The sequence below is a fragment of the Excalfactoria chinensis genome, chromosome 1 (assembly GCF_039878825.1).
Source record: "Excalfactoria chinensis isolate bCotChi1 chromosome 1, bCotChi1.hap2, whole genome shotgun sequence".
Classification (NCBI taxonomy): Eukaryota; Metazoa; Chordata; class Aves; order Galliformes; family Phasianidae; genus Excalfactoria; species Excalfactoria chinensis.
The window spans coordinates 160,385,798-160,409,091 of NC_092825.1; the positions used below are offsets into that span (position 1 = coordinate 160,385,798).

At 39.1% G+C, this 23,294-nt stretch overlaps 1 protein-coding gene across 1 annotated transcript in view; it reads right to left on the reverse strand.

The window, feature by feature from the left end:
- Nucleotides 1–4,151: 4,151 nt before the first annotated feature.
- FREM2 (FRAS1 related extracellular matrix 2) overlaps nt 4,152–23,294 on the reverse strand; it is a 114,638-nt gene continuing 95,495 nt past the window's right edge. Inside the window, exons 17-24 of the mRNA XM_072361349.1 lie at nt 17,371–17,563; nt 15,131–15,235; nt 13,847–13,974; nt 13,621–13,755; nt 9,791–9,917; nt 9,033–9,220; nt 8,732–8,878; nt 4,152–7,862 (exon numbers count right to left, since the gene is read on the reverse strand). Coding sequence (XP_072217450.1) covers nt 7,350–7,862; nt 8,732–8,878; nt 9,033–9,220; nt 9,791–9,917; nt 13,621–13,755; nt 13,847–13,974; nt 15,131–15,235; nt 17,371–17,563 — 1,536 coding nt within the window. The 3' untranslated portion in view covers nt 4,152–7,349. The remainder of the gene's footprint in view (nt 7,863–8,731; nt 8,879–9,032; nt 9,221–9,790; nt 9,918–13,620; nt 13,756–13,846; nt 13,975–15,130; nt 15,236–17,370; nt 17,564–23,294) is intronic.

Consider the following 23,294-nt stretch of genomic DNA (forward strand, 5'->3'; position numbering starts at 1 on the left):
ATGTCTGGGGACCCAGAGAAAGGCTCACGTGGCCCTGATGCTGGCAAAATCCCCTGGCCTTGGTGAGCACATGCTCACTGAAGACAGCATTTCTCCTGGCCTGGGGCCATTCCAGGCCAGCAAACAACCACATTGCTCACAGCAGTGGTGGGAGGGGAGCCCAGGAGAGCAGCAGCCCAGCAGAACAACTCTAGGGGAACTTTGCCCTGGGGAGCGTTGTCCAGCCTGACACTGCTATTAGAATAAAATGGAGAGACACTGAAATGTGGGCGTTCTGAGCACTTCAGTTATTTAACTTCTCTTTGACCCGATTAATTTACTTGCCATTTACTGCATGTTCTCAAACCTAAGGCAGTCTGACAGAAGGGCAGCGCTCCCCGGCATCCTGCATCAGACCGTGACTGAGGGGCTCAAGCTGGAGGCAGAGATAGTGATTGCTGCTCCCCAGAGCTGTGACCACCAGAGCAACCACCTGGAGGGCAGCCCTGAAGGCCCCCAGTTTGCCTATTTTTGCTTCCAGCTGAACAAATCAAATCAGCCTTCCTAACCCTGAGCAGTCTCAGCTTTTGGCTTTGGTTCTAACTGCTGGGACTCCTTCCAGGCAAATAGCACCTGGAATTCTGCTTCCCAGCTTGTAGCACTTCACCCTTGTGATATTGTCTTGAAAAATCACATACAAATTAAAAAAATACTTAGTATGTAATGTAAAAATACAACCACATAAATAAAGTCTGTGCTATACACCTGTATGCCAATGTACATTACGTATGATATGTAATACACTATTACACCTATACATAAATTTGCATATATATAGGAGATAATAAAACCCACATAAAATGTATATTGTAGTAAAAAACGCTCTTGACGCGTATGTTATTGCAGTCATGTTTTGAAAGCAATCCTTTTGCTGGAGGGGTTCTCAGCCACTTCATGAGGAGATGAGGATAACGCACATTACCACAGCTGACAGCTCCAGATGGGAACTATGGGCAATGCCTAAAAGCTGCAAGTCACTGGTTTGAATTATCGGCATCACCCTTAGCATTCATCAAGTTATTATGGATGTCAAATGCCTTTCCTGAGGAAGCTGAAATATCCTGGAGGAAAAATACCTGTCCTTAATCCTCATTCTGAGAGGCAAATGGGTCAGGAAAAAGCTAAGCTGCCATGCACTGAGCACTCAGATGAAGCTGTTGTTGATGGTCTCACATGGCAGTGCAGGGCAGGAATCCACTGCAACTGAGATGGTCATAAATGGGTGCAGCTGCAGTACAGAAAAAAGCTGCCATTAAATGAAAATGGCTATTGAATTACCCATGTTTAGCACGGCTACAGGAAAGCAAGAAGAGATTCCTGCTTCTGAAACACATGTTTTTGGAGAAGCCAGTCTGGTAAAAATCAGTTAAGTTACCACAGAAAATGTTGTTGTGAGACAGTGTTGGTGCTCCCTCCAGGCACAGCATCTATTTGATCGCTTTTGTGTTTGTGTCTCATGATACACAGCTTAAATGGAGTTCTTTTCTTTTGACCTGGTTATTACCTATGTTGGTGTCTGAGGGGCATTCATGTGATGTGAACGTGGTCTGATGCCTTTTAAGGCATGACATGACTGAGCACATCTCCATGCATGATAGTGAGACGGTGGTTGGTGTTGCACGTTTCTCTTCAGCAGATGCTCTTTGAGGATGGATACAAATCTTTCCTGTCCTCCTAATAGAACGAGCCATTCCTGCTGATCAGGGCAAATGCGGCCTAAACCAAATTTAGAGAGCATTTCAGGATCCTGGCAAGACTGCAAGGTGTGCCACTGAGGAGGTACTCTGTGGCACTGCTGTGTCATGCAATGAGGTGGCAAGAAAATGTCTGCTATAAATCATAGAATCATAGAATGGCCTGGGTTGAAAAGGACCACAATGATCATCCAGTTTCAACCCCCCTGCTATGTGCAGGGTCGCCAACCACCAGACCAGGCTGCCCAGAGCCACATCCAGCCTGGCCTTGAATGCCTCCAGGGATGGGGCATCCACAACCTCCTTGGGCAACCTGTTCCAGTGTGTCACCACCCTCTGAGTGAAAAACTTCCTCCTAACATCTAACTTAAACCTCCCCTGTCTCAGTTTAAAACCATTGCCCCTTGTTCTATCACCATCCACCCTCCTATACAGCCTCCTGACATTTCACCACTATTTTGTCCCCAGACACAGAGGCATGTGCTGTTGTGAACTATTAGACAGATGCTATTCCAGCATTATTTTCCTGGACTTGACCAGTCCCTGTGGGCCACAGAACAAACTTTCCATGTTGAAATCCAAGCCTTTTCCAAGAAGTGGAAGAAAAGCTCAGCTGCATCCCCAGGAGATCCGAGCTTTACAGCATTTGTAATTTATATTTCTGTCTTGCCAGGATTGTTTTGGTTCCATTGGAAATGTAAATAAAATCGCCAGCAGTACCTTTTAGCTCTGCCCCAATCTTCCTCTCCCTAGATGCCTTACATATGTCTGTCTAGATCATATACCTTCACAGGATGTGCACCAGGAAGAGTTATTGACTTAGAAAACCATTTCAAGCAGCCCTCAGCGGGACATGCGGGTAGATGTGAGGTGCAGGTAACTCACCTGATAGAGACCTAGTATTGATGCTAGGTCAAATGAAAGCTTTCATGTCCTCTTATCCCAAAAAGAAATACCTATCATTTATTTATTTATTTATTTGTACTTCATATTGTCAACTGCAAGTTACTTCTATGGTAATTGAATTAGAGCTTTTGCTAGAAATAATGCTCAAAACACACCGGAGACAATCAGTTCCACTGCATTAACTGGAGAACTTCAACTGGTCCAGCTGCAGTTTCACGCTTTATGTGGAAATTTACTCTCAGGAATATTTGTATTGATAAAATGCAAGAAGAAGGAGGTAGGAGGGGGTAGCAGGAATTCTGTGCATGCTTGGGCACTGGCCATTAAGTGAAGCAAGACACACTGTTTCAGAACCTTCCAGCTGTTCTCTTCATTTTTATGGGAAGAATGGTGTGGTGAGCAGGACTAAGGAAGTCATCCTGCCCCTGTACTTAGCATTGGTGAGGCCTCACCTCAAGTACTGTGTCCAGTTTTGGGCACCTCCGCACAAGAAAGACATGGAGGTACTGGAGCAGGTCCAGAGAAGGGCAACGAGGCTCGTGAAGGGCTTGGATAATCAGCCCTATGAGGAGAGGCTAAGGAAGCTGGGGCTGTTTAGTCTGGGGAAAAGGAGGCTGAGAGGAGACCTTATCGTGCTCTTCCAGTACCTGAAAGGTTCTTACAGTGAGAGTGGGGCAGGTCTCTTCTCACTAGTGACAAGTGACAGGACGAGGGGAAATGGCCTCAAGTTGCGCCAGGGCAAGTTCAGGTTGGATATTAGGAAGAACTTCTTTACAGAAAGGGTAGTTAAACACTGGAATAGGCTCCCCAGGGAGGTGGTCGAGTCACTGTCCCTGGATGTGTTTAAGAGCCATTTGGATGTGGTGCTCAGGGATATGATTTAGCAGAGGTTTTTAGAGATGGGGTACTGGTTAGGCTGCGGTTGGACTTGATGATCTTCAAGGTCTTTTCCAACCTGGGTAATTGTATGATTCTGTAAGTCAGCAGATATTTACCAATGCAACAGTAGTAGCAGGTAAATTCTGAATGGGTCATTTCCTGAGATAAATGATAAGAAAATAGTATAGGTAGTGAAGGGGACATGGAGGAGTGCAGGAACATGACAACCAAGCCTACGAAGGACTTACAGACCCACCGCTGCTATCTACAGATCTGGACATTTCTGATGTTCTGCAGCTGAGAGAAGTAATCCCTCTCTGAGTCATGAGCACAACTCCAATGATTACAAAGCAGCCCCTTTGCTGAGCACCTTGAGACCAAAAGGCAGTCACTTCAGGAAGGAAGCAGGAAAACTTATTGTAAATGCAGCGATAAACTTATGGCCTTCAGTTGATGTAACAAATTCACTCTTCATAACAATGCATTACTGACCACTCTCCACTGTGTGGTATTTATACACAGATTTTAGATTGGTAACAAAACAGAAGTAGTTTTATTTTTATTTTTTTTCCTGATAGAAATACCAAATATCAGAGCCACAGACATACATAAGAAATTGCTCCAAATAAATATGCATGGAAGGATTTCTGACAGCTTGATAACAAATTTAAACACAGCAGTTACTGTATAAAGGGTTTAACAAATGGCACTGCTGCTAGCGGAATACGTATCTTCAGGGAAAAGAAGACTGAATAACTAATCTGGAAATAGATTAAATATATATATAAAATATTCAGTTTATTGCATGGATAGATAAATATTAATATACTTGTGCACATAACTGGGAACGAGGCACTTATTTGGGTTAGTATAAACAAGGTCACTTGTTAAGCGGAAGGAAAAATGTTAATAAGCCTCCAAAACCTCTTGCTGAAATTCAAAACCTTGAAGCCATAATAACAAAGCATGCTGCTACAGTTGTATTTAGAGTTCACTGAATTGTAAGAAATTCAATTTCCTGGGGATGGGACAAACCTGGCAGGTCTTACTGGGAACACTGGGATATTTTTTCCCAGGCAGAGGACTTTGATACCTGACTCATGAATCTCGCTAATTCTTGTCTAGCTTTTCAGTGTGCGCTTTGTGTTTTATTTTGTTACCAGCAGGTTTTTGAATGCTTTTTAGAATAATGCCTGTGATAATCCCCATCAATCGGAACCTCCCACAGAGCTGTAATCAGACGTTACTCAAAGCAGTGATCCAATTGTCCACCAGCCTCGATATCTGGCTTGTAGAACACACTGTTTTTTACATGGTTACATAAAAAGAAATAATAATTATTAAAAAAAAAAAGTAATTTTGCCTGCGAGCAGCTTCAATGATATTTCAGTCTGTTAAAATTGGAAAGCAGAAAAACTGCTCTACTGATAAACACCTGCATTCTGTATTTATCATATACATATTTTAAGAGATCTTCTCTGCGTACACAAAACAGGCATTTTGTAATTATTAAAATGTTCTATTATTTACACATGTCCCATTTTACTGTATGATCACTGTCTGAATATGTAGGTTTCTAGGAGACAAATTCTGCCTTTCTCGTAATCAGTTATTTCACCTACGGGCACAAGGGCAAATCTGATCTTAGATTACAATTGTAACTTAGTTCTGAACTTTAAACATAAAACACATCTGTGGCTTAAGTCTTTGATCAATCTTGCACACATAATACGTGGATCACAAAACCAGGAACTTCATTACAAGAGTAAATTAATGTCAGGTGACCAGGGAAAAGGTCTAATGCACTGGGCACGTCTTGTGGATAATTATTTCAGGCTAGAACTCAGATTAATTAAAATAAAAGATGACTGCATGACTTTAATAATGGAGCTTTGACCCTCAGGTTGCTGAAAACGTCTTTCAATTAAGCAGTCTGAACAACAGTCTTCAGAAAACCCAAGAAAAGATGGCACAGATTCTGACCTGATTTGCTGGGTGAAAAACTGACGAAGCCTTATGAAATGAGTGAAGTCACAACAATGTAAATCCAGAGATATCAGTGCGAGTCCCTCTGTTGGAATATTCACACCGTACCATAAATCATAGCACAGACGTTCCCAAGAGAGCAGACCTCAACATTTCTCAGCCTTATGGACGGCTGTGCAGAATCGCTAAGTTGGGTCTCCCTGTGTTTACAGCCCGCCACAGATAGGATACAAAACCTGTTGGGCATATTTTAGTTCAGAGGCAACACTCTGTGCTAGAAGGAGCCATGCTACTTTCAGGCTGGATCCTGGTAACTCGTATCTCTACAGCACGGTTCCCCAAATGCCAAATGGTTTGCAGCTTGAGGATAGTCTGGGGGTTGCCAGTTCCCACCACCAGAGGCTGTGGAAGGGAACAGGTTTTTCAGCACCAATCTCAAGAGACTGCTTCAGATTTTGTTCAGTTAATATAGTTGTACTCCACTGACTTGAAAAGATTTATTCTCATGAAATGCTAGTGTGACAAATGGGACAGTCTTCAGGATTATATAGCATCCATGGCCAAGCATTTGGCAGGGTATCTTTAAGGCAGAACAGGTCCTGTCTGGATAAAAAAAAATGTGATGGGACACAGCTGATCCAAACTTCAGTGAGACATCATGCTGCCAGATTGTCTACATTGGGAAAGCTGAGAGAAAATCAGAATCACTCTTTCAGAAGTAGTCATTTGTTAAAATAAAAAATAAAAAATAGCCCAGCAATGACCTAGCATGTTTGTCAAAATATGCTATAATGATACACTAATAAATACTACTTGATTCAATCATGTGGTATTTTTTTCCTCACTTTGTTGCCATTCGACCATGGCAACGGACAATCACATGCAGTATCATGATTCCTAGGCTTAGTTCATTCAGAACTTTGTCCTCTGCATTTTGAATCTAACACTAGGTACTGAAATACTAATGCTTGCATTTCTCAGCAGTGGATATGCACTGAGAAAAACAATTTACCTTACAACACATCCACAATCCGTTATAAACTTAAGAAGATATGTGTCCGGTTCCTGTCAAAAACAAAATTCTTTCTGGATTTGTTGTATTCTTTGGCTTTATATCAACATAAATAAGGAAAAAAAAATAGGGGGAAAAATCTGATTAAATAGCTAAATAAGAACTTGCAGAAAAGAGTATGTATTGCCTTTTGTGACATGCAACTGATTACAATGTTACGCCGTCTAACCTAGCTGTCTTTTGAAGAAGTTCAGTTAAAAGTAAAGAAAGAAAACAAACCTAATCACTGGTATAGCTTAAATGAAGTCAGAGTCTTACAGGACGGAGGATTCATGCCTAAGGCACTTTATCACCTTTCAGCCCAACTGCAGACACTGAGTCCTTTGTGAGAAACAGTACAAAATTTAACTGAAGAGTGTAAGTATTCCACCTCTCAAGTATTCAGTATTTCTAAAGAAACAGATTTCCTCTCTTATTACAGACAGGATCTATAGCACCTCTTGATAGTTTCTACTACTTTTGTTGAAATGTCAGCAAATACAAAAAACAAAACAAAGTGTTCTCCCTTACAATGCAGTTCCTTGAACTCCTGCTAAAGATTAGTGCATGATATAGGGGTGTCATGATAACCTTTTGTGCAAAGTGGGAGATTCAGTATGGATTCTTCTATTGTTGATAAAGGCAGCAAAAGTTCAGGATAAAAAAATTCAAGTAAATCTAGAAGTGAACTTTTTACTCTTCACGAGTCACCATGATCTGCTGCGATAAAAGTGCAGTTCAGTTTTGTTTTGATGCACCCTGGAGACTTTGGATTGAATCCTGTGGTCTTTGAATCAAACCTCGGAGCTGTCACTGGTGTAGTTATCAGGAAGCATCATTGGTTCGTTGCTGCCTGACTTCTTATTGGCTTCTTTCTTCTCAGAATTAAGTCTCCGCTTCAGCAGCAAAACGATGATTGTAATTAAGCAGATGGCAAGGAAAATGGCAACAGCTCCACCAATGATTGTGACTACGCTGACCCCTGAGCTCTGGCTGTTCAGTTCTCTGGGGAGAACACCACTGACCACAACCTCCCTTGAAGGGACCTGTTTCTTGCTGGTGCGATCCAGTGCTATGTGCTGTATGTTTGTCCCTCGGTTGTTTTCCACTCCAATATCTTTTGCAAGTTCTGGAGCCCCCACAACTCCTCTCTTATGACGTCTCTGTGTGGATGCTACTGGGCTACTACCACTAAAGAGTGAGTGGTACTGCTGCTCCACGCTTCTTTTGCCAATTCCGCGGTTAGCATTCTCCTTTGATCGTACAGTGTAGATTGTATGGACGTACCACTCCCTGCCCAAAGACACCTAGAAAGACACCAGTTTTTGCTTTTAAACATACATGCACAATCTGGACAGCGCTATAAATGGACAAAATCATTATGCTGTTTCTTCATATTCTTTTGATAAAATGAAGGCAAAAAAAATTACTGCATTACTGGGAGTGGATTCTTTAAATCAAAACCAAGATATTGGTTCAGTAGGGTCAGGTTATGAAACCATTTTTTATATTAAGTAGGCTGTTCTCTTAAATACTCCATTGTTTACGATGGGACTTAACATTGAATGGCCAGGAGTAGGATTAACTACTTTTCTAATTTGTACTTTTCAGTTTGGCATATAGTTTGGCAAATACTAAGGGAGGTAAATTCTAAAGAGAAAGTTCTAAAGAGTCATACAGATCTAAAGAATTAAATTAAACAGCCGATGGGTTAATCCTTTAGACTTCAATTTAAAGGCCTTCCAGTCCTTAGATACAATCTTGTGAAGATGACTTGCAGAGAAAATGTTGTATCAATTAGATTTTGATGCAGTTCTCTATAAACGTTTACAATTCTTTTATTCTGTGTCTTAGACAAGAGAGATGAGAAGGAATAAAACAATGCTGTGTAAGAAGAAACTTAAGTTCTTGGAATGCATAACAATCATTGATATAATTTCTCCTTAGATTATGGAATGAAACAGAAGAAAAGCAATATTGTCCCTATAGGAATCATCTTAGAAGTATTCCAGATTTTACATCTTGAAATTTGTAAGCACTTATAACACTGTTTAATTGTACTGAAATCACAATGAATCTTTCAGTTGGCTTCAATATGACTTACACTTAAAAACATTTCTTGTACAAGTGTTTCTCCTTGGTTCAGTGTCTTGGTACTAAGCTATAAAAATCGTACCTGAAACAGAGGAGTTGAGTCCACTTTAAATCCATCAGAGCCTGGTTGTTTAACCAAAGAAATTGCTTCAGGATCATCTATTGCAAGTTTTGCATTAAAAAGCACATCTCCAAAGCTTGTGGCTTGTGTCTCTGGTTGAGCTTTATCCTACAAGGTCACAGAGGCAAAAAAAAAAGCACATTTGTAAAATACAGATTTGTTACTCCCAGGTTGGTTTCAGATTAAAAAAAAAAAAGAAAAAAAAAAGTGCAAAAAATATTATCTCAATAAAAGTGTATTCTCCCAGAACTAGAAATCTTACCACAATCTTAAATCTGTACAGAAGGGATGGAGAATCAGCAAGACATCCATATTCAGTGTTGGATGGATTATACTTGGGTACATATCCATCAGCTCCTGTACACAGGAAAACCTTCTCAATGCTACAGTAGAAGGAATCACCCAGATTTTGCACTGGATCCACCATCACTCGACCATAAATGACATCACCTGTAAAAGAATGCACAGAGTTCACATTCTGTTACACAGGAACAGTTAACACAATACTGAATCTAAACAAATATGCCTAGTTAAGAAGCTTGGTGCAGTTTCTGCTCACCTCAAATGTCCAAGCTGAAAACTCTCAGTCTGCTTACAGTTACATCAAGAATTTACTTGAGACAACTTGCCACCCAGCTTTCACCAGAGGGTGTTGCCAAACTGCACTCTTCCACACACTCTGGACTACATAATAGCGCTAGGAAGCCATTTGCAGTTGCTATCATTATAACCAGTTCAGAAGCTGCATTGAATTATGGGCTATATTCAGTTCTTAACTCAAAAAATGTTTACAAAGTGCACAGCATTTGAGAAATGGCATCAGTAACGTCAACTTCAGATGTAATAGTTTCAGTGTAGATGGACCAACAGCTCTGATGTAAAGTGCCAGTAGGAAAGGCAAATTGCAAAAGAACACAGCTAAACAGAGCTAAATCCTTATTCCTGGTTTGTTTTGACTGAAACGGAATCCTGAAAGTGTGACCCACATATTAAAGGTCTATGATGAGTGCACAGTTTTACCTTCTGAGAAAGCAACATCACTTTCTTGTCCAAAACCCATTGATCCATCCGATAGCCAGAGTGTCTTTTTGGAGAGAAGGAACATCTGCGTATTCAAGCTGAATTCAGCAGCCACTGGGTCACTGACCTAAAACACAGCAGTGCTTTAGCAAGCATTCTTTAATCACTTTCAAAACACTGATCTCCCCTATACGCTATTCATCAGCTCTGCATACCTACATGCAATAATACAGCTTAACTATAAATATTTATTTGCACTAGAAATATATCATTACATGTTTTACACACACATAGCCTTTAGCTTATCTACTTCTGTGACTGATGAGATTCTGGGCTAGTTTCTTCCCACCACATTTTTTCAAATCCCAGACAAGAAGGTGCCCAGAGAAACTTATACGTGTGGTAATGTGAGGAAAACATTTTCCTCATAATCTTGTCTCCTTTTGACTCAGCTTGTTTTCTGTATCCCATTTTTACCCTGATTTTCTGACATCCATTTGCAAGACTTGGTGATGCAGGAGATCTGTATATATATCTCAGATAATATATGTGAACAGGAAATAAAACATCTGAGCATCTTTTATGCTAATATTTACCTTCATATATTTGACATAGTTATCTATGATTTTTCCTTGTTTATGTAATAAAAGTACAATTAAACATTATTAATAGCAGGTTCTCAATGGGCTGTGTACTTCATAAACATAAGTTAGAAGACAACCCCTATATCGGCCATAAGAAAAAAAGAGAGAAAACAGCAAAGAAAAAATAAATAAATAAATAAATAAAAGAATAAAAGGCCACTAAACAAATAAGAAAAATGCTGTTGTATTTGCATATATATGTGAAAAAGAAGGAAAGAAGATAAAATGAAAACATTACTGCTGGCCCATAGACAAGGGTGCTGATGGAATGAGATACAACACCACCACTAGAAACTGCTGCCACAATATATGCATACTTCTTCAAATCATTTTTAGGTTGCCAAAACTGTCAGAGCAACAGGATTTAGCAAGAAGAATGAACAGCTAGAACATTTTTATAAACTTCATGGAGAGGAACCCTATCCCCGTAACCTTGTTACAGAAATTGTAGTAATTAAAAAATCATTTCCAATCTCTTTGGAATGTTTCCTTACAAATCCTCGGATTCAAGCTACTGGGTTGTGATCCCACAGCTTCAAATATCTATCTGAGTCAACAGGTTTTCAGCTCTGGATCTGAAAGAGAATCGAGCATGTCCTTATCAAACTCTTCCTTGGTACAGTGTCTACTGAACTGAAAACAAAAGGCGCGTGCTAAACTGAAGGCACTGACTTCAGCAACAGATTTTACAATGGCAAGAGCGATGGCCTGGATAAATACTATGCATATAGCTGGGAATACATCTCTTATTCATTGTGTTTGAAGTGACTATCTTTATTTCAGTTTTACGTGTATGACTCAGTGCTGCCAGTGGCTGACTTACAGCAGAAATTTATGACAGTCATTTAAATGTCATCACTTCTGCTGTCCAACTAAGGAATTTCAAACAAAAGAGCACTTAAAAACATAATTGTGAGGATCTGCTGAATGAAAAAAGCACAGTCAGTTCACTCTGCCTATTTGTCATACTCATGAATTTTGCCTGTGGATGGTTTGGCACTATATATATACATATCCACCTCCATGGGATACCTGGTACCTCAAGAAGCAGATTGCTCCTGAGACAGGTTAATCTCAGGGCAGTAAGTATTAAGGGAGCACTTCTGTCAAGAGGTAGTCATGCACATTTACAGAAAGGAGATGCTGAAGAGATTGGGATAGAAAAGAGATTGCAGTTTGGATGCTGTCATGTACAGGACATCCTAGAATGAAGTAGTGGTAATGCAATGCTCAGTAGTGTTCCAGGCTACCTGCTTCCCTCTTCTGGGGCCACAGAAAGAGGAAAAATGATGGTAGAGATAGAAATACTGAAGTGAAATCTCCACAGAGAGAACACAAAAATAGCATTTCTACTTGATTTTTGCATCTTAAAATGGCCCCTCACTCCTAAACAAAGAGAACATAAGTGAAGGAAATCCTAACAAAATGATTCCAAGAAAATAAAGTCTCATACTAAAAATACCATGAAGATAATTCAATACAGCGGCTGGGGCAGTAGAGCAAGAACTGAGAGAAACAATTTTTGTTGTTCTATATCATACTTTGATTTACAGTCAAAACCATTTTGATCCAGTTTGAAACTGGCACTCACTGACTTCACTGGGCCTGTGCAAGGTATCGGGATGTTCTTAGTCTAAGAACTAGCATTGCAGCGTGAACTTTCATGCTCACTTCTCTGTCTCCTGTTTCTTATTTGCAAACCACGGACACTAACGTTTATTCATTTGTGCAGAATGACTAAAAGTCTTGTTGGATCCCACTTTAAGACCATTTATTCTTTCCATCTATGGTAAAAGGAAACAACAATGGACCACAACGTTTCCTGAATTCTTTTCACTGTGAGTATCTCAAAACAATGAATTGGCCTCTATTTGAAAATTGCTGGTGATGGGGACTAACCAGCAACAGTACCTAAGTACTAAGATTATGACACTGTTACAGTTGTGTACCTTATCCCTAATTTTAATCAATGTACCTGAAACTTCCATATACTACACTATTAAAGCTTTATAGGATACAAGAAACCCTATAGCAGCCATTTTATTTTCACAAAAGCATTCTCACAACTTGAGAAATTTGCTCCTTAGGCTTTCTTCCAGGTGAGATAAAAAGAATATCCCTATGCTACTTTACCAATTCTGCAACAATTTTTTGTTACTGTTTTAAATTTTCCTCAAATAATCACCATCTTTCTTGCTTGTGTGAGGGCTGGACACAAGCTGTGGTCCAGCACTGCTGCAAAAAGCTTTAGAGTTCCTAGAAGCAGATTAGAAATGCCAGATGAAAGCCAGAGTGCTGAACTAGTAAAAATCCTCCCCTCCCAACTCCAGCCATTCATTTTTTTTCCAGAACGTTTTGCTGGGTTAATTCTGAGAAGGCAGGTTTTATGTCAGATCAAGTATCACCTCTCTGCTTCACCAGAACTTAATGCTGTATCAGGAATCATCTGTTCTCCCATAGCTGGCATAACACCAAATGAAAGCATAAAGGCTGCATACATTCTTTTGCATACTCTGGCTAATTCAACAGGAAACTGATTGTGTATCTCTGGCTGATCCACACTGCATTTACACTGTAAGATGATCTAATAGCATACATCTATACTACTAATGAGCATGAAACCACAGCCACATTGTTCCAGTCTTGGTTGTATTGGCTCCAAATAATAAAAGTAATAAAACTTCATCCTCACTTTTCCAAAGATGATGCTAGCCCTTATGACTAGTGATCCATTTTGTTGTGGCTGGGATTTTTCTCAATATCACAAATAAGTCTTAAAGCTGAGTATTTTAACAGTGTTTGTTATTTACATCTCCGCAGTTATTGGAGCAAGTCCTACCTTAGGACTGGATCAATCTTCCTCTGAAGGTCCCACTTCCAGTACCAGAAATAGTAACCATCACACAAATCAGTGTGAATGAACATCCTTCTGACTATCACAGCAAAAGGAACAAAGATTCCCTTTGTGTCAAGGACAAAAAAAATCACTTGTGCTCCTACATTAACCTTTCCATGTTGCGTAAAACTAAATAGCAGAAAAGAGCGTGTTCTGTCACTCCAATTTTGGAACTGGTTTGTTGTAAGCAAGTAAATTAAATTTCTAGTACTATAATTACAAGATTACCAAAGGCAATCTGAGAATTAAAATGAAAAGGCAACATGAAGAAAATATCATTGGGGTGCTACCTGCTGGAATCGAATATCCAGATCAAATGTGATTGGCTCTCTAGGATTGCAGATCACCGGTAGGCTGTACTCCTGATGCGGAGCAGTCGTACAAGCTATCAGCTTTACTGTATAGGTCCCAGAATAGTCTTGAACCTTTGTGGAGAGAGAGAGAGAAAAGAGTGTTACACCACCACCATAACTTACAGGCTGAGGTAAGAGGGAACAGCAAAGGCTGAGGTTTTACCGCAAAATCTGAAACAAAGCTCCACTGCTGCACTGGCTGGTTGTACGTGGGCTCGCTTCGGATGAGGCTGAGGCTGAACGTCAGGCTCGGGTGATCAACTGACATAACCATGGAAGTTAGAGACGAAGCTAGAAATATGCCAACAGACAGATTTGTCACCTTCAGTGTTTCAGTGCAGACTCTCAGAGCCTGACAAACATTCCCAATAATTCATAAATCATAATGCCATGGCTGATGTTAGTGCTTTCACAGGGCAGTGGGCTTTATTAGCTGAAACTTACAAAATGAATTACAGTCAACATAGCTGGGCCCCCTTGACTCTTGTTCAAATGTCAGTTAAGCAGTTGTTTTTGGGCTACACAACCAGAACTGTATGAAGATTAAATCTAACTGAAAGGCAAAACAGTGAGAGTGGAATGGCAAAGATCTATAATCCCTCCTGTTTTTAACTTGGAATGTCAGCCCAGGGAACAAAAAATAATTTATCTTAGCAGAGTAACTCTTTCAGCTCTGCCCAACACACAGAACCTTGAACTCTCAGAGGATAGCTGAGAAAAAGCAGAATTACTATGAAGGAGTGCTGTAGGTTAAAAAAATAAAACTAAAACAGATTTCTTAAAATGCTTTTCCCCCCCCACCCCCCGCCTCCTTTTTCTCCCCTTCCCATCATTGTTCAGCAGATTTAATTTACTTGGATAATCTTTTCCATTGCCAACATTCATGTTCAGACTTATATCTGTAGAAAGAGTCTTATACCTGTGATTATTCTGAATAAAGGCAGAAGGGTTTTAACAGATTAAGTTGCAGGATCAGGTCCTCAGTAATGACTTAATTGAATGGCAGTGAGAATGTTTTATTAACAGAGTGATACAAAACTCCTGCTAAAGCTTTTCTTACTCTTTGAAAAAAAGTCTAAAATCAAACGTCTGCAAATTAGAAAAGAAATTTTAATGCTTAGTCTCTAAATAGAGACAGATAGTCCACCTTAGCTTTTGGATCAAAAACATGTTTTTATGGATCTCTAGTGGACAGATAGGCCTACATCTTCACCTTTCATAAATCAGCCTTTTCATCAAGTGGAACTATTTCATTAAATTTGAAATTCTGAATACACTCATCAATAACAAGCAAAAAAACCTAAACAGAATAAATCATTAGCTGGAGAGGCAGAGCACATAAAAACATCAGATGTCAGTAGCAAGACTAAAAAGAATGAAAAATATGAAATCTGGGAGGGGTATCTCTGTATTTTTACAGTACTTCTAAACTGCAGGTTAAGCTTACCAGGATGGGACATGACAAACAGACCATGAAACCGTGCTTCAGTCTTGAAGTTGACAACCAGGCGTCCCTCTTCACTAATACGCATGCTGGTTGGGTACAGGGAACCTGTCAGCAGAAGCCAGTCCATAAATACCATTCCAATTGCAGATGACAAATAAATCACACTTCTACAAAACAGTAGCTCCACTCTTTTTTTTCCCTCTTGTCTCATCAGCTGTTAGGGAGAGGACCTGCTAGTATCTTTTAGGTTCATTTAAGAGTCTTTTTAAGCAAGAATTTACATAGTGAGACTAGAACTAGGGTTTCACAATGTTTTTCAAAACACACAGGGAACTTCTCTGCAAATTCCTATTTTTACATGTGTTATTATGGACCCACACTGATGTCCTGGTAGACTGAGAAAAATACACAGCATAGGCAGCATCTGTATTCAGGAATAACATAGTCAGGGCCAGGGGGTTCTGGAGAAGAAAGAATACTTTCAGTTTCACCAGGTATTCAAGCTGACTCCTACCAATAAAAGTTGTGTCCCCTTTATCGGTGCCTCTCTGCCCATTGTGCCAAGGCAGCACACACTGCCACTGTGGCAGCAACAGTTCTGTCTTCCATGGCACTGGTGAGCAGCTGAATCTGTGAAACTTGTTCTGACAGGGTTTGTATTGCTGGAGATTTCTTGAATGAATTCATCCCAAAACATGAACATAATGTTCCCTAATCTCAGGTTACAAGGTCTTGTTTATATGTCAGAAGTGGTTTATTTCTTTTGTTTGAATTTCCTCCAGTATTCTGCAAAGCTTCAGAGTTCAGGCATTCCTACAGTGCTGCCTTACAGGGAACCTGTGGTGTAACTCCATCCTGTTTGCTAGTGGCAAGAAGAAAACAGGAATGCCCCTCCATAATGTGCCTGAAACCTAACATGTTCACCAACGTGAACACATATCACCTGCACAAAATCACTTGTACCAAATACATTGACTTATACGTCGGAAATAGATATAAATGCATACATGTATGCATACATGAATTATAGCTTTACATAGAATTTCTGTAGAGCAAATAAATGCATCCCGAGGTATAGAAATAAAGTGAGAAGTAGTTAACCCCTTCCTGCCCAGAAAAACACAGTGAGAAGAAATAACTCTCACTACCTGCCCAAATCAGACTGCAATACATTGGGTGTCTGCCCTCCACTACTCCTGTGTTCATTGTGTTTTATGCTTCTGCATTCAAAAGGAGCTGCCAATGTTCATTACCTCCATAGCACTCACCATCAGTTTTTGAGACATATAAATAAAAATGTAAAGCACCAAAGGCATGAAAATGGTAGCATAGACACATCACATTGTTGCTGAAACCAAGGATTAGATCTGGCTTTTAAGTAGTGACAAATACATCATATGATTTGTGGCATGTGGCTTGTTCTTTAGGCAGGGCGTGGCATGTGCTTCATTCTTCATGAACTGCAGATTGCCCTTGCCATTCCTCATTGCCTGCTCTTACTATGAGGACAGAAATTGCATGGTAATTACATCTGCAGTTTAGACACAGTTTGGAAAAAAGAAAGAAGAAAGAAGAAAAAAGAAAAAAGAAAAAAGAAAAAAGAAAGAAGAAAAAAGAAAAAAGAAAGAAGGAAAAAGAAAAAAGAAAGGTTTCAGCTTCATGCTGGATTGCTGAAATTGTGTGAGTGCACATATGTAATTATAGTTGGTTGACACTGATCATTTGAAACTTAATTCTGGGCACCGCTAAGTAAATCTGCACATGAAGAACAAAGCAGTATATATGCACAACTATGCATTTTAATTTTTTTGCAGATATCTGAATGTTTTTTTTTTTCAAAGAAATTCACTTTTTTGCAGAGATAAAATATCTTAATGATAAAGTTTGACCTGCTGCCTAATCACAGTCACAAATATCTATCAGAAGTATCTATCACATTTAAAGAATGTTTAACTTTTACAATTTACTAGTCTAATGCACAGGACAGGTTATAGCTGAATACAAAGACATGGCAAACGTTGAGGCTCTGAGTAGAAATCAATGTGTTAACTTTGTGTACTTGAAACATGAAGAGGCAGCTGTCTTTCCTTGCAGGAAAATAACTTAACATGGTTTTCATAAGCAACCCAGCAAAGAATTTCAAGCCCTGGACAAAAACAGACAGCTTGCATCTAATAATAAAGTGCAAATTACACTCTCTGTAAAAGACTGATTTTGATTTACAGAAATCAGAGCCCCACCTTGGAGCTCCGCCTCTGGTGGGCTCCCGATGCCGTCCTTCCACAGGATGGCAGTGTCATACACAAAAGTCAGCCGGAGCTCAGATTGCAGGTCAAAGTGCTGCCAACCTCCTACGCCCACCGGAGAGTGGAAAACATAGGAGACATACAAGGGGACCCTCAGTGTGACATACGATTGCACTAGGTTGAGAACCTGCGAAAAGAAAAACGTTTTCTTGAGGTTAGAAGTGAGGAAGGATGGTGCTGCACAGGCAATTCTAATGCAAGAAAAAGAGAGAACAGAACTTGAAATAAAAATTGTGTCTGAATTACTTTTCAGTGCATCTCAGGTTATATTTGCATTTCAAATTGAGTATGAATTCTGATACACAAACTTCTAAATCTGGACTCACCATTATTGTTTGGGCTTTTTAAGTATGTGAATAACACGAAGACATCAGCAAATTTTTAAGTATCCTTCTGCATTTGCTCTGTCCTTTCCCAAAAGTAACTCTTTTGCTTATAATCCTGTGTTACTCTCCTGCAAGAAGTTCTACTGGCAGATCCTGAACTTGCTCAAAGGTCATTGCTGGCTTGTTAAGACTGTACTCACTGAGCTATGGAATTATTTCCTCCTTTGTGCAGATACTGGCTAGCACGCTGCATGCAGTTGCACAGATCATACTGTCACTCACAAAGAACTGAAAAGGATATGCAGTTTGACACAGATTTAAAAGTAGATCCTCTATGTACATATTGTACAAAACATCAATCTATACATTTGATAAAAAAAGGCAAAGCCAGTGTCAGTAAACTGTTACATCTTAACACAGCTCTTCTGTGATTTATGAATACATTTCTAAAGTGTCTTACTTCACATCTCCCTAATTAAAAATGTGCAATACAGATTCTTTTAGATCATGACGGACTGTCTTACAAAGACATAGAAGGAAAGACACTGAGATCATCTCCCAAGGGGAAAAATTTCGAAAGCATAAGTGGTGTTGAACTCCCATTTATTTCCAGCAAAAACTGTGTGCCTAGCTGGCATTTGTGCATCTGAACATTTCCCCTTATAGGCCTTTGAGGAGTGTTTTTCATGATTTAAGAAAGCATTCAAAGAACTTTATAAGCTGTGTAAAAAACAAACTGTTCCTGAGTTCCCCCAGAGGCATGTCAAGAGATTGAACAACCACTACCTTTACAGCTGCTTTACTTTTCCAAGTGCTGGAGAAAAGTTTTAGTAATAGTATGAAAGGACAAATTCACTGCTTGAACTGACTAAATACTCTGAAATAGTTAAGGTGTTCATTATGGCAAATATTCATAGTTGCAACAGCTTAATTTTATGCATGATACTCCTTGATCTACACACTATGTTACTTAAACACCTTCCACTTGTAATGTTAGCATCATTTCATAAGATGTGTGCAGGTGCTAGAGAGTCTGGAAACACACACAGTACCATGCAGTAAAGCAGTCTGGCAAATAACACGAGCCAGTACACATATAGATGATTTTATATTAATTATTCTTTCTTAGATATAAAGGCAATCAAGATATTCTACTTGAAACAGAAAAATAGAATAGTTTTATTCTGCATATGTATGTATGATAAATTGAAATTGGACAGCAATTTTACCCTTCAGTCCTATTTAGTTTATACAAACAGCAGAAATGTTACCTTTAGGATACTGTCATGGACATTCAAGCAACTATTTCAGGCATGGATTTGTTAAATTATTCCAAATAACAACACTGAATGCTCACTTTTATTAAGAAAGATACAGCTATAATGCAAATCTACAACATATCCTAGTATGCCTTTAATTCAGGACTAGCTCTGAATATTTGACATTCCCTGGAATGGTATCAAGAGCTAACTAAATACGTTTACTCACATAGTAAATGCATCACTACTGAAAAGACCTCCAGCAAAACTAAGTTACCTTTACTGTATGTTTTTGCCCCACATCTACATGTTGTACAATAAAAATTGGACATCAAAGCAAAATATCTATCAATTCAGTTTGCTTATGGGAAGCGAGAAGAGTTAATACATTGTTGTCCTCTTGAAAAGATGGATACATAATGCTTAGTGAGGAGGACTGGACTATCACACAGTGTATTTAATGACCTTGAGGACTAAATAGAACTGAGATGAAATTTTATACTATAAAGCATAAGGTAATATAAACTAGTGAGAGGGATTTCTGGCTGAAATGAAAGACACTGGTTAGAAAGAATAGAGGAGAAAAAAAATTGGTATGTGAGTTGATCACATCATAATTATGACCTTCCTACCCTCTCCATGTGATATGTGCCTAAGATAAACTGAGGAATGGAGTGGAAATTAGAAGCATGCATGCCATTATTCAGAGCACTAGTGAGAGCTTATCTGGAACAGCTTTGATCATCCATGCTTGAAAAAGCCTAATTTACATTGTAGACTGTAGAAGAGAAATCAAAATAATCACAGGAATGGAAAAGCTATTTTATGAGAAGCAACTAGAATAGCTGGGTTGTTTAGTTTAGCTCAGCATAAACTATGAGGAAATAAGAATCCCACCTATACACATCAGGAGATGAACAGCAGAGAAGGGCTACTGAGGATGATGAAAGATGGTGCTGACATGAGAACAAATGGGTATAAGATGGCCATGACAAATACAGCCTAGAAATTAGAAGGATTTCTAACCCTCACAAGAAAGAACAGTGAGGCCATGAAATCCTATTAATTTTTAGATCAAGTTTACTAGGTTGGAACTACATTATATTGAGTTAAGGTTGCTGACAGCAGTGACCTGGACAGTGATCCACAAAGCTCTTCTAGTTCAGTCTTATGCCACAAGTGAAGAAAGGCTTCTTTCAAAGTTGTTCTTGGTTATCCAGTATTGGGTACCATTCACTGTTCATGCACACTGTACATAGAGAAATCCATTAATGGGGTTTGTAAGTCACATTTTAGGCTTGTCTTGCCTCCATTCAGTGTAAGCATGGCGTTAGTGAGCACAGCTCTCTTTTGTACTGGTGGGAAATCTAGCAGTAGGATCCACTCTAGGGAAAGTCACCCTGAAATGCTGCTCCTTTGCCATATCTTGATGCTGCTTTGCAGAAAAACCTGAAACTAAACTGCCAAAGAATTCAGCCTAGAAGTTAGCAGACTCCTCTCTTCTAGTAAAACCCACATACATTTATTTGGTCAGTAGGGTTGCTTGCTCCAATCTGGGAATTTATTCATCTGCCTATGAAACTGTGCTTCCATCAGCATGACGGCCTTCACGTGTGATTTGCTGCAATCAGTGAAAGGAAGACTTTTTTTCTAAACCAGCTCATTGAGTTTTTATGCACTCAGATGGATAGTAGGTGTGGAAGAAAACCTATAATCCTGGTAGCCAAAACTACTGAATAAATATTTTTCTTATGCTAACAGCTTACAAAGCCATCTCAGTTCTTACTAAAAAGGAAAATGCTGGAAGGGGAAATTACTCTTCATTGGGCAGAACAGACAAATCTCAAGCCCATCTAACTAAAACACAGAGGACCTTTTGGATAAAACAAAATAAAAAAGGGGGAAATTAACTGCAGAGGAAAATTGTCGGAGTAAGTGGAACCCCCCAACAAATGAAATGATGGAATGTGTCATGCAGATGGAGAAGCCCCACTTCTCTAACTCTCTTAACATGAGAAAACATTCTTTCCATTGGGTTGTCTTTATTTTCCAGCAAAGCCTATTGAGAGTAGCCAGCTGTTCATATTTTATCTCAGTGTGACACTGATGAAACCAAAATGGTAACTCAGCTGTGTAAGTGTAGGATCAGCTTAACTGCTGTGGGGAGACAGAACAGGTGCACTGTATCTATACATTTTGTGAACAGAAGATTGTAGACATTATATTGGCAAACTTTTATTCACCAACATCAGTTTTATACAATAAGTGGATGTGACTTTCAGCCAGCCTTGTGATACTAGGACAGAAATACATATTACAGCTACATCTGAGCTGAGTTGGGAAAACTGTTTCTCATCTTGTGACAATGCCTGAGATGACAGAGGACAAAAATTGTTCCAAGAAGGGAACAGGCTCTTATGATCGCTGTCTGACAAAAGTCATTTGGATAGCTCATAAATCATTCAAGTAACTCATCTAAAAATGTCTTAGTGTGAGAGAAGAACGTGATTTATCCTGAATATTGATGTAAGATGTATAGATTCATACATGTTCTTTGCAAGATAAATTGTCAAAGACAATTCCCATTTAAGAATTTCTATAGGTGTTCTGCTTTTGTTCCCCTTTCTGATGCAAACTGTCAAACTTCATTAAGTAAAAAAACACAACATAATTAATTTGAGCATCTGTCATGTAACAAGTGAGAATATTCACAACGAAAACATTTTCAGTTAAGATTATGGGGCAGGGACTCTGTCCTGCATTACACTGAATTTTATTTATTTGGCTTTCATTCCAGAGAGCAGAACTTTGCCCAGGAAAACAATGTTATAGCTTTGGGATATGATCAGTAGCTGTAAGAGTGTGTGTGTGTGCGTCTGTGAGCATGGGCATGTGCTGTCAGTACTGGCGAGATTAAAATTATAAATTAGAAATAACAGTTTAATATTTTATATTGGTTGTCTGAATGAACCAAACTTTTCATGAGAGCTGTATATTTGTCCTCCAGTCCATCCTAATCCTGACTTCCTATTGCATTTACTTGCTGTGTCTGCAAATTTGAGTCACACAAGCTTAACAATGTTGTCAACTCACTGTTTACACAATAAATATATGGCAAAGCTCAGATTTGGCCCCAAGAAGACAAACAGCCAGGTAGGTCACAGGTGAGACAAAAAGCAGCTTTGTGTAAAAAAGCCTGAATGGAAAAGAGAATGCAATACAACATCGAAGTGCCAGCTTCTTGAAATGTTTTAACCTCTGGCTTTGTTATACAGCTGGTGCATTAACTATGGAATATATATATATATTCTTTTTGCAATAGATAGGCTTTACAGCTGGAGGAAAAAAACAAAACAAAACAAAAAACATGATGGCTTGTTGGCTTCTGTGTCAAGGGAATACAAACTGCAGGTTTTCTTAAATTGATTGTGGTGGCTGACATGAATATAACAATCTGAAAATAGGTACTTCTGTCCATCTGCATTTTACAGCTTAAAGTGAGAACTGCAGAAAAGCTGGCCTTACAAATGATTTTTGTAAAGCTAAAACCTTTGAAGCTGGAAATACACTGTTTCCATGCAATACTAAAAATCTCTGCAAGCTGCCCCATATAAGCTGAGGCAGTATATTAGTGATTTTAACATTCAAGTTCATATGAGATTTCCAAGCATCTCAGTGCCATATGCAGCATAAATGTGAATGACCATACTGGAAGAGAAACATTTTCAATTTAAGTCAGAACAAACTGTTTTTTGTCAGAAAGCAAAACAAAGTCTTCAGCTGTATTCAATTACAGCAGCTTCAAGGCATTAATCTGCATGTTCCAATATTTTAGTGTATGTTTTTCACCTTCTTTCAGTCAAAGACTTGCTTAACTAGTTGCTAATAAAATCTGAATGGTAATTTCCTTGTGTTCTTATGCCAAATCTGGCAGTGGTTGAGAACAAGCAAAATCCACACATAAGTACTTGGCCTGAAACACACAGAAGCCTTTGGATGCCAAACTGCCTGCTTACAGCAAATAATTGTAATGGCAGGAAATGAGATCAAATGATAGTTCACACTCTATCAAATAAGAGTAGGCCAGTCCTTCAACATATACTTCCTTACAGGATAGTCGCTTGGTTTTCACAGTTTTATTTTTTAATTTCCTTTCAAGGAAATCTGGCATTGCTCTAGCATCTGTCTCTTGAGGACCTGAGATTTCTTTAGTGCTTTACTCTCACAGTACCCTCATGAAGTAAGGTCTAATCTCTAATAATTACCTGAAGAT